The 11,643-nt window shown below is 40.4% G+C and overlaps 2 protein-coding genes across 2 annotated transcripts; both read right to left on the reverse strand.

Moving 5' to 3' along the window:
• Positions 1-890: 890 nt before the first annotated feature.
• On the reverse strand, positions 891-5,150 carry LOC103133193 (gastrula zinc finger protein XlCGF53.1-like). Its single transcript, XM_007544964.2, has 4 exons — positions 4,357-5,150; positions 4,147-4,280; positions 3,318-3,426; positions 891-2,925 (listed from the first exon to the last, which is right to left on the reverse strand). The coding sequence occupies exons 1-4, from the start codon at positions 4,640-4,642 to the stop codon at positions 1,736-1,738; spliced, it is 1,719 nt and encodes a 572-aa protein (XP_007545026.1). The 5' UTR covers positions 4,643-5,150; the 3' UTR covers positions 891-1,735.
• Positions 5,151-7,239: 2,089 nt separating this feature from the next.
• On the reverse strand, positions 7,240-11,474 carry LOC103133194 (oocyte zinc finger protein XlCOF7.1-like; the record flags this gene model as incomplete). Its single annotated transcript, XM_007544966.1, has 3 exons — positions 7,240-8,659; positions 8,852-8,960; positions 11,301-11,474. Coding segments are annotated over 3 exons (1,395 nt in total), but the record flags the coding sequence as incomplete, so codon positions are not given.
• Between the last annotated feature and the right edge of the window lie 169 nt (positions 11,475-11,643).

Here is an 11,643-nt window from a genome sequence, read left to right on the forward strand (position 1 = left end):
TTTATAATTTAATAAGATAAGAATAAAAATATTAAAAATATTACAATGTGAGACATATCAAGACAATTTTACATCATATAACAATGCTGGAATTTCAATTTAGGATTAAAACAAAGTTGAGCTAATACAATTATCAGTCCATAGTGATCGTTCAGAATAACTTGTGTAAGAAACTGTGCTCTAGCTCATGAGTGCTGCGGTCATTAATACTATAAGAACCAATATTAAGATGTTTTCAGGCCAACTCATTTTTCCTGACAGGAAACAATTAAGGTAGGATCTTTTCTCTTTTTTCATTTTGATAAAAACAGGCCCCTTAGCAGTATGTTGAAATGGATCTTCTTTTCCTTTCTAGTCACACTTTAATGTTTGAAATTAAACAAATTTAATACCAGACAACCATAACCAGAGAAAACACAAAAAGCAGTTTTCAAATTATGGTCTTTATGCATAAAGAGAACAAAGTAAAAGGTTGTGTCATTGGGCATGTGTGCTGCAGTATTTCAACCGCATTTAGGTCTGAACTTTGACCTAAAGTTCCTGACAGCAAAGTTCAGACCTTGGGGTGGTGACTATACCACCCCAAAACCTTTGTGATGCCATTTTGAGCCTTAGGATTTGGACATATTAGCACACCTCGGATCATTGTCCTGCTGTACAAATGTGCTTGAACTGAAGGTCATAAACTGATGGCTGGACATTTTCTAATGGATGTAAAAGGATGCAGAACATTTACAGAATCTTATAACAAAATTCAAAGTAATGAGTTCAAAATGATGTTGGCTGATGTTAATTTTGGGCTTGAAACTTTTCCATGGATGACTCTGCTGCCCAGCTTCTCTTTGTACGAACGGTGCAACGTCATACACAAGGTATGGTGTTGTTTTTCCTTTTTAGTGTTTAATCATGAACAATGCTCTTCACCAAAGTAAGGCTGCCAGTGCTTTTAGATGTTGCTCTGGGGTCTTTTGTATTCTATTGGTAGACCGGCTACACCTGGGAAAGTTCGCTACTATTCCACATTTTCCCACTTTGTGTGGATCAAGACTGAATTTTGTTTCTCTGGACTCCCAAAACTCTAGAAATGACTTTGTAACCCTTTCCAGGCTGTTGAGTACCATTTCTCATCTGCCAAGTTTGTGCAGACAAGGGAATAATGTGTTGCTTTTTGAAATCCAACAAATTATTTCATGTTATCAGACAAGTTCTATTTAATTGATTATCTTGATTGTCGACATCCATCACTTATCAAAAATATAGGCAATTTCTCAGTCAGCAATAAGTTGTGACTATTCAATCAAATCAATCTGGCATAAGGTTGCTTTCGATTGGTTTTAGTCTGATATTAAAGTTGATTTGAAACATGAAACTGCTGCCATCATAGCAAAAATCTTTAAGGGGGCAAACACTTTTTCATGGCACTGTACATTTATAAATAACTTGCGGTCCACATAAGAAATAACTAAACATTTAATTTCTGTAATGACTATTAGCTGGTTTGTCTAACAATATGAAACACACACCACACACAGTGTTTGTCATCCTACAGTGAGCCCAGCACACCTGTAGAGGTTAGCAGGTGAGCTTCATAGGAGTGCACAGAACTAATCAAATCTAGAGGGGTAGTCTCGTGACGCAGACCACCAACTGTGCTGCACTGCAAAGTGAGCCCTGACCGTCTCGAGCTAAAACACAAAACACTCATGAATTTTCCTTCTCCTCCAGACCTCTGAGGTCAAACGTCCAGATGGATCCTCTGGTGGCGTTTCAGGTTGCATTTCTGGGTGAAGCGTTTGCCGCATGCCAAGCAGCAGTAAGGTCTCTCGCCCGTGTGGACACGACGGTGGGCTTTGAGGTTGCTGAGCTTGGTGAAGCTGCGGCCGCAGAGCGGGCAGCAAAAAGGCCGTTCGCCTGTGTGAATCTGCATGTGGGCTTTCAGGTTGCTGGGGTGGGGAAAGCTCTTGTCACACTCCTCGCAGCGCAGGAAGGGCCTGTACAGCGGAGAATCAGAAAGGGAGACGGGGTTGCGGGCCGACTGATGGCAGTTTGCAGGGTGATTGTGGGATTTGATGCCGACCCACGAGGCGTTGGCGCGGTGCAGAGCTACGGTCTGTTTGTCACCCAGGTGAACACGATGCAGTGGCTGCAAAGACAAAGCAGCTTTGGATGTGGAGGAAACCCTGTTGGGGTTATTTGAAGGTGCAACCTGAGAGCGAGGGTCAGAGAGCGCTGCTGTTGTCAGGTTGGACAGTCTGTGTGGAGGCCTCTTCGGTGGTCGGTGGAGGTGTTGTATGGCTGCCTGTAGCCTCAGTCCTGAACCCCTGTGAGACTGGAGCTTCACTCCCTCCTGTGCTGAGGATCTGTGGTAAAAGTGGTTTGGTCTGTTTGCCGAGTTCACACTTTGTTCCTGTAACGAACCGGTGAATGATTGTGCCCCAGCTTTCTTTTCTGTACTCACCCTTTCTGTGAACCCATCAGAATCGATAAGGACTTCTTCTTTAACGATCACGCTGGGCGTGTTGTTGGCTCGCAGTCTGGCTTTGGGAGATTCAGAACGGGAAACCTGATCTCTGACTAAGGTAAACTGAACATCTGCTCTGGCAGAGCCAGGAAGCTCATGCTCCAGATAATTCACAGAACCTTTAGGTGGGCCTGGAAACTCTGGTTCTGTGCCAAGCTTGTGATTCTGCTGGAGCTCAGCTGCAGTGGCCGGCAAGTCAGCCCACTTGGAATTAAGTTCAAAAGCTAAAACATCGGTCTGGTCCGCCGCCACTTCCGTTTCGTCCTGGGTCTCGGGATACGCACAATCAGTGGACATCTGTGGGTCTCGCTTGATGAGATTTCTCTGCAGCTCTTCACCGTTTGCTTGGGCTGGTGTCGGCTGTGCCTCTAGCAAGTCACCTGCATTCTCTGGTCCAGCTTCACCTGGAAGAATTTAAGGAGATTTACAATAAACTGAACAACTGAACAAATACCAATAAAGTATTTTATTTGGTTATTACGTGACAAATCAACATAAATTAGGGCATAATACTGGGGTGGATGGATAATGATATCTGAATATTTTTCAAAAATTATTGCAAAAATAAATCTGGAAAAAGTGTAGTGTCCTTGCTCAGGTAGGAGAATTTGTCAACATGACAACTATGAGCCATGTACTCCAAAAATCTTTTTGTTATGGTTCATCTCTACAGTGGTGACAGCATTATACTGTGGAGATGCTTTTCTTGACCAGAATTGGAGAAGGTAGCCACAGTTCACCTGTAAACTACTCTTTTTAAAAAAAGTACTGTTCATTTTTTGAATTGGATACTTACGATCAGAAGTACTGCTCCACTCTCTCAAATGCAGAGAACAGGAAGACGGTTTCTTTAGTTCTTCCTCTTTCATTTCAGTAGTTGCCATGATTTCCTTTTCGCCTGTGATCTGAACAAGGAATATTATGTGTGATGAAAACCAAGACACCGTATGAAATCATCTTAGTTAACGTTTTACGATCTGTACATTCTTCTCAAGTTCATTCCGAATGAAACAAGCTTTGTAAATGACATTTTCGAGCCTTTTTGGGTGCCAAGCAAGTTCAACGTTCCACTATAGAAGTAAAAACCAACCAAAAAACAAATGTGCTGTGCTGCCTGTATATCAACATGACAGTTTTAGAGGCTATTCTGCTCCAACACAGCCGTACCAATATTGGCCAACACCGATATGGGGGCCAAGATATTTCATATTATCCGCATAAGACCTGTGCTGCTGCAGAAAGCAAGGCTGGATTAAAATACCCGACTAATCAACTACTCATTTAACATTTTGATTAATTTATTGACTGCCAAATAAATATTAGCTGTAGCTTTAGAATGTGATGAACAGTGTACATCTGATCCTTAATTTGTCTCTGTTGGGAGCAAGTTGAAAATCAAATTGGTTGCTTTTCAGCAGCACTGCCTTACTGTTCTCTATTCAAGCCAGTGTTTTCTTTGGTATCCACTGAGATGATTTTAAGCCATAGAACGTGTATGAGTGAGTATTTTAGAAGTTCTATAGATGCTCTTTTCTTTTTTTTTTTTTAAAGGCATCATATTTAAAAAAGCTGCCAACCTCCAGTCAACCGAGTGACATCTCTACTTCGACAGTCATGTGACTCACCTTTGACTCTCTTCCAGGGCTCTGGATCGGTTCTGGATTGTCTGCCGACCCGGTCTTGGATTCTTCGCTGCTATTTGACAACCAATGTTCAACTGCAGCATCTGGATTCTTCACCTCGCAGTCACTCATTGTGTCTGCAATAAAAGGGAAATGTAAGGCAACACAGAGTAACCCATAACCTTCTTTGAAACTCTTGCTGTACGTTCTTACCATGCTCCTCTGTTTTGGCTTTTACCACGACCGGACTCTGATCCGCTTCACTGCTCTCCGACTGAACAGACCCGTCGGTCCTTTCTGCATCCCCGCCGTGTTTGCTCCTGGTCCACTGCAGCTGCAGCCTCAGAGAGTCCACCTCCAGTTTGCTGCGCCTCACCTCCATCATGAAGACGTCCTCCACCAGCCTGGTCACCTCAAACATCGCTGTCTTCACTACAGCCTCCATCACGTCGGAGAGCTGGGTCTGAAAGGTCACGATGAGGGTGTCCAGGTCCGACATGATCCACTGTGTCCCGACACCCTGCGAGTCTGTCCTTTAGTGTCCACTTTCAAAACTGTTTGGGGGGAAATCTTTAAGAGTGCTTTTGGTTTGGATCAGCCAAGCATCTATTTGTCGGTATCAGATTCCCTGGTTAGCAGGTGATGGCGTGGCGTGATTCAACGCTAAATATTATTACTGACTACTGCTGACATCAGATATTCACCTCGTGATATTAGCCTCGTGATATTAGCATGACGCTAGCGTCCCGTACGCTAAATCTCGTTAGTAAAATAAGCGAGAAGCAACAAACCATGGAGCGCATGCGCCACAACGCAAACGACCCGAACGTTCCGCCGTGGATTTTTAAATGGGATAATCTCTAATTAGGAACAGATGCTGCGATGAAGAAGGCAATCAACACCCACTTTGTGAACCTTGTTTTTGCTAATGACATCACAGCTGACGCAGTACGGTGGCCTGCGGTTAGAAAATGATTGCGAAACGTTTTCGGAAATCTCTAGACGCAATAATGTTTTTTTTTAATTATTATTTATTTAATTTAAAATACGCTTCACGAGCTTAAACAAAAATTATGGTCTAGTTTATTTGTAGATCACCGTGGAGTTTTTGCTAAATAGGGTGTCTAATGCCAAAAGCATGCATACATATTAAACATCTTTTCAAATTTTGATAAATAAAATAAAAACTAAAAACGAGTGAAAATAAATAAAAATATAAATAGTACTAATACATAGAATAAAAAATTTTAAAAAAAGTCTAATTGCATAATGGATGAAGCTGTATTTTCTGAATTTGAAGCTGCTAAATCTTTTGCCAGAGGTCAGCAAGGAGAACAAACAATGGTGAGGCCTGAAGGGGTCTTTTGTGAGGCAGTGACTGTGAGCTGTGTCAAAGATGGAAACCAGACCTGATTATTCTCTCATCTGTCCTTACCACTCTCTCCACATAATGCCAATCTGAGGCATTACACGTCCCAAACCAGACAGAGATGCTGTTGTTCTCTCTAGTACCTCGGTAGAAAGTGGTGAGAATGGGAAGGGAGAGCAAGTGCAGACGTTGCTGTGCTCTTATCACCTGTGACTGAATTGACTGTTGATTTTTTTTTTTTTTTTCTGAAATCGACAATTTCCTTTATGTTGACATTCAGGATTATATTGTTTGCGTCACACTAGACTACTCCATCAGGTGTCTCACCTCCTCTCAGCAAGCCAGTTCATTGTTGTCCTTGTATATCAGTCATGGTTCACCAAGATGAAGAGCAGTGGGCTCAGTACATAGAAGGAGCCAGTGCTGAGAGAGATGACCCATGAGGTATTTTTTGCAAAACCCCCACAGACTGGGGTCTGTCTGTGAGAGAATCAGACAGGGGGGGTGCTGAGTCCAAGGGGAGCTAGACCGTGCATTGGGATGTGTGTAACGCTGACACACATCCCGCAGTCCAGACCCTCACCTACTTCTACATCGGGTTTCCTCTAGTAAACAGGGGCTAACATGCAGGAATTAACATTACAGAATGATGGTCTGATGAACCGAGGCGAGGGCTGTCGTGAATGCTGATTTAATATTTGTGAAGGCTTCATGTAGTGTTTTATTGGTTTATATAAAATCATATTTGTGTAGCAGAATGGCCCGCTCATACCTCAAATGACTTGCAGCAAGCAGTAAGTCCACCAAAATATATTTCTGGAAGAATCAGGGAGGCTGAATTCAAATGCAATCTACAGTTTAGCATTTGGAAAATGTCTTGAAAACCAGGTGTTTGTCCTTTCTTCTTCACAATAATGTGCCACTTTGTTTTGGTATATTCTATACACAATAGAAGTTTGTGATTGTAATGCGACAAAATGTAAAAATGTTCACTGTAAATGCAACGTAATTTGTGCAGAGCATCGTCTGACGGAATCAAGTAAAATCACAATAATAGCATCAAAATGAAAAAGAATTCCACAAATAAAAAATGTTGATCAGCATTTCAGTCTATTTCCTTCTTTAAGAAAATGAACTTACTATAAAGACAAATGAAAAACAAGTTGTTGAATACAAAACAACTAATCTTAAATGCACCAATAAATCTGTAATACATCAACTAGACAAAATATATAAACAGAATCAGATCTACTCATGCCTCAGTGATACTTCATGTTCCATGATAGTGATTGATGATCTTCTCAATTTGAAATGCCTTGTTGCTGAAATGTGCTATAGAAATAAAACGTGACTGATTGATTGACTTTACAATCCACTTAAAAAAGGTTGTTTATTCTGAATCAAAAAAGAAGAAGCTTAATTTATAAATACTTGATTAAAGCAGTTTTGATTGCTACGGTTACCTAAAGAAAAAAAACAAATCATTTTGATGTATATGTCAAAAACCTCAGTTTCAGGATACACAACACACCTAGCTGATCAAACAAGTTGAATTACGAAAACATGTGCCACAAGCTTCTCTTGAACTGGCAAGAAAAGCATTCAGTTCAGCTCAAAAATACTTTAATAATCCCAGAAGGAAATGAAATAAAATGCCATGATTGGCTGCCATCTAGCAGGCTGATTATTCTATTTTGGAAGCAAAAAAGAAGAAAATGACCAAGCAATGACATCCAAAGCCAGTTTTATTTTATTTTTTTATGCAGTTGAGAATTCACATTGAGTACATTCTAATCAAATACAGTGAATTAAATATACAAAGTGTGCAGGTGTTCAGTTGAAGACATCAATTTAAATGTGAAAAATATTACATCTCGTCATTTATTTTCATAATAAAATGTATTTAAATAATTGCATTAAATAAATGCAACCGACAACTGAAGAGTTTGAAACTTAGCAGTGCAAACGTTCATTCGTAGATTACCAGATTGAAAGACGGAGAGCACCATTAAACCCAAACTCGCTCGCTTTAGTCCTACAGGTCTGTCACGTGTTTGCGCTGATGTGACTTGAGGTGGTCCAGGCGTTTGAAGCTGTGGCCGCAAATGGCGCAGCAGTATGGTCTTTCCCCCGTGTGGGTGCGCTGGTGCACTTTCAGGATGTCTGCCCTAGTGAAGCTCTTGTCACACATGCTGCACTGGTGAGGTTTTTCCTGCGTGTGAATCCTTTGGTGCAGCTTCAGGTTCCAAAGGCGGCTAAACTTGTTCCCACAAACAGCGCAGCAATAAGGTTTGTTGCCTGTTTGGCCACACTTGTGAGTTTTTAAGTTGGCAAAGGATGGGAATCCTTTTCCGCAGTGGCTGCACAGATGGAGGCCCTGCCCCAAGTGGATCCTCTGGTGGACTTTCAGATTACAGGCTTGAGTGAAGGTCTTTCCACACTGGTTGCAGATGTATGAGGATCCTTGTCCTGTGCCTTTATGGGACTGTTTGTGGGGCTTAAAAGAAACCGAATTAGGTAACGTGGTAAAACAGTGGTTGTGGGTGCTGCTCCTTGCTTCATTTTCTGAATTTTGATGATGTAATCTTTGCTGCAAGGTCTCGCCGTATGAAGCCGAGGATTCATATGATGCAGTGGGGAACTGAACTTCCTGCCCTCGGAAGCTCATTCTGCTGCCCAGATCACCAGATATCTGCTCGGAGTATCTGATATTTGGCTCCTGCAGATATCCTTCCTCGTCAATAAGCAAGCCGCTGAATTCCCCGCTCACATCACTGTTAGTCCTAACAGGGGAGCTCTCCTCAGTTCCTCTGTTCTGTGGAGACCCTGCTGTGTAACACTGGTGCTCAGCTCCTTCGGGATTTTTCCTGTTCTCGTCAAATTGATTAACATAACTAAGGCCGTCAGGTAGATGGGTTGGAGAATCTTGTAGTCCATCATAGTTATCCATCTCTCCATATCCAGGTTTGCCAAAGCTGCCCAAGTCGTTCAAGACGTACCTGTTCTGGAAATTTGATTCAGAGAGGACCTCCGATTGTCTGTCTTGGCTCAAGTCCGGTCTCTGGTCAAAGCCAGGTTCCCAGTTCACATGGCAAGCTGGGTTATTCTGTTCACTGAAATGCTTACTTGGTCCTGGTAGACTTGTCTCTGAAATAAGATAAACAAACTGTCAAGTTGGTCACAATAACACACCTAGCATATGAATAATGCAGTCAGCTTCCAATGTGGATCATGTTACATTTTCTAACACAAAGTTTGCAAGACGTGTTTTTTCTCTATACTTTGTAGTCTTTTCATAAATAAATAGTGTTTTCATCACCAACTTCCATAGAAACTCACCTTCTTTGCCCACACTCCACCCGTGGGATTCCTCGTCTTCTGGCTGGATGCTTTGAGGAGTTTCTTCTTTGAGTTGTCTCTCACATGTATCCTGTTGTACACTTGCACCCTGGAAGATGAGCAAGAATACAAAAGTTGCATTTAGGGTTTTGGGGGGGGGGGTTTATCAGTGGCTGGAGTCTTAAAGGATATCTCTACTTGGGTTATTTGCCAAATGAGATTCAGAAATTTGCCGTTGTTTCAAAATGGTTCAAAGTGAACTCTTTTTTACTGATATAAATTTTTTTTGTGTATTTTAATGAATAATAATTAATATTGTTTTTTTTATTTATTTACAAATTTGATAATGGCAGAAACAACTAAGGAAATCAGGATGTTTTTTTTTGTTTTTTGATGCCACCAACAGCTGTCCAGGTCAAGAGAGCACTTGTGTACACACATCCATATATTCCCTGCAATTTGCAAAAACAAGACCTCTCTAAATAATAATTTCCTTATTAATAGCTCATCATTGCAAATCTAAAGCCATTTTTTGAGTTTTTCTGCTGCTCTGAATCAGCCTTAAAAGAAGAAGTTCATACTATCATATTTTGTGGGGCCTGAATCCAGCGACTCTTCTGACAGCAAGACTCTGTATAAGCGGCTCCTAGATTGAAACTTTATTGCCCAGTAAATTAAATTATTTCTCAAATCATAATACAAATCTGACTGATCTTATTGACTGCGATAGGTAGATGTTCCAAACGTGCATCCCAATACACAAGAAGGAATCCCCAAACCAAATACACACGCATTGCATTTATAAATAATACTGGAATCTGGATGCTGCATATGTAGATTGTTATGAGTGTTAACAGAATGTGACAAAAACAATTGCCTAAAAAGCAGCTACAATTAATGTTTTATATCATTCTAATTCTAAAGCAGGTTCTGATGCAATTTAGTTTCATCTTGATTCATTTGAGTAAAAAGCACATCAGCCTTTTTTGGGAATTAGAAGTCTTGCATTAAAAGCTGACTCCCAGTTGAGCTACAGCATATCTGTTGTACACACCCAAGAAAGTGTGTGACATAATTTTTAGCCTAACATTTGGTAGGACATCATTAGTGTGACAGACGACATTTACGACATCAAGTGTCTTTTGTGCATCATTAATCTAAAGGTGTGATATTGTTACTTTAAAATCTGTCTAAAGTCTTTTATTGTTTCAATGATAAAAAAGTAGCTTCAGATTGTAAACTGAAATCTAAAATGCCTTTAGGCTGCGCAGGTCATTTATAGATGTCCATCTATTTGAATTATGATTCTGATTCTTTTCACATTTTTACTTTGTGGGTTCCAATAAGTGTATTTGTACCTCACAGGATGATGTAATCATGTGGGGTGACCCTTTTGAAAGCCAGCAATAATTAAATCTAATATGAACGCCTGGAAAATAACTACTGTCAGCAATACAAGAAGAAGGTGGTCCGTGGAAAGAACTGAAGGCTAAAACCAAAGATTTTACAATAAATTCTGAAATTAAATGGTAGCTAAAGCTCTATTCAACCATGTCGGGAGTCTCCGTGTAGAGTCCTGGGCTACCTGAAGATAAACTAGCCCTTTCCTTATGAGACAGATTAGTGTGGAGACAAAATCATTAATAAAAATCCCAAATCTATGCAGTTCTAGATAAATGAGGTCCAATGTAATCTCAGGACTATTAGACTAACAGCACACAGACTGTCAGATTAATAAGGGCCAGTTAACATCTGTAACCAGCAGTGCTAAGTGTGATCACCATGTGAAGATAAGTCAACTCAAAGTGGGACAGAGAAATGCCTAGGAGTCTGGTGTGAGGATTCCAACCTGAACTGTAACATCCAAATGAAAACAAAAGGGATTGTTGAGAATTACAATTGTGCAAATTTAGGATTCACATATGCAGTTCAACTTTGTGAAGCTTTGAAAGACATTAACTCATCTCTCACCCACAGAAGTTTTTTTTTTTTTTCCCCTACTGTGTAAGAATATAACTTGCACCTGTAACAAAGGGCAACTTATCTGCTGAACTGAATGAATTTAGATCAGTTGCTTTTACTTCACAATTAGTGAAGTATTTTGAATAAAATTTTGTTCTGCAACACCTACGATGGTTTTAAAGAACAAAGTATCGGGTTTACTTGACCCAGTGCAGTTTGCCTCTTGCCTAATTGCAACTATGGAAGACAGCTCTACCTTGGAAAAACAAACAAATCTCTTGAAATTAACTATTTAAGTTTTTATGTAAGCATCTTGAAAAGCCATTTACAATCGTAAATCATGCTTAAAACTGGATCACTAATATTTATCAAAGAACAGTTCTGCATACTGTAATAAGTCTGATTAATGCCAAATTTATCAGCTCAAAAGCACAGAAAAACTTTGCATAGATGCCACACCAGTATGAGTTCTTATAAAAGCCCTCACCTGTGCCTCACCGCTCGTCGCTTGCGTCGCCTTTTCAGCGTTCTTACTTAGTCTCTTTCCAACAGTGCCTTGGTAACTGTGTGCCTCTTCTTGTGTCACTCTCTCCTGTTTCAGGCTTTTGTCTGTGTAGAAGACAGAAAAAAAATACACCTCACTCAACACACGAAGGGCCAAGTAGTTTTAAGAACGATCTAATGATCTTAAAACACTTTTAAATCAATTATGAAGTTAGAATATTTTTAAATATCTTGTATCAGGGTTTGCGTCTCTGCACGATGTTTTGTTAGTTACCACACGGTAACATCTGAGGTATCCCTCACTCTGTAGGGCTTTTTTTTTTTTT

Source organism: Poecilia formosa, unplaced genomic scaffold (assembly GCF_000485575.1).
Source record: "Poecilia formosa unplaced genomic scaffold, Poecilia_formosa-5.1.2 Scaffold2354, whole genome shotgun sequence".
NCBI classification, from domain to species: Eukaryota; Metazoa; Chordata; class Actinopteri; order Cyprinodontiformes; family Poeciliidae; genus Poecilia; species Poecilia formosa.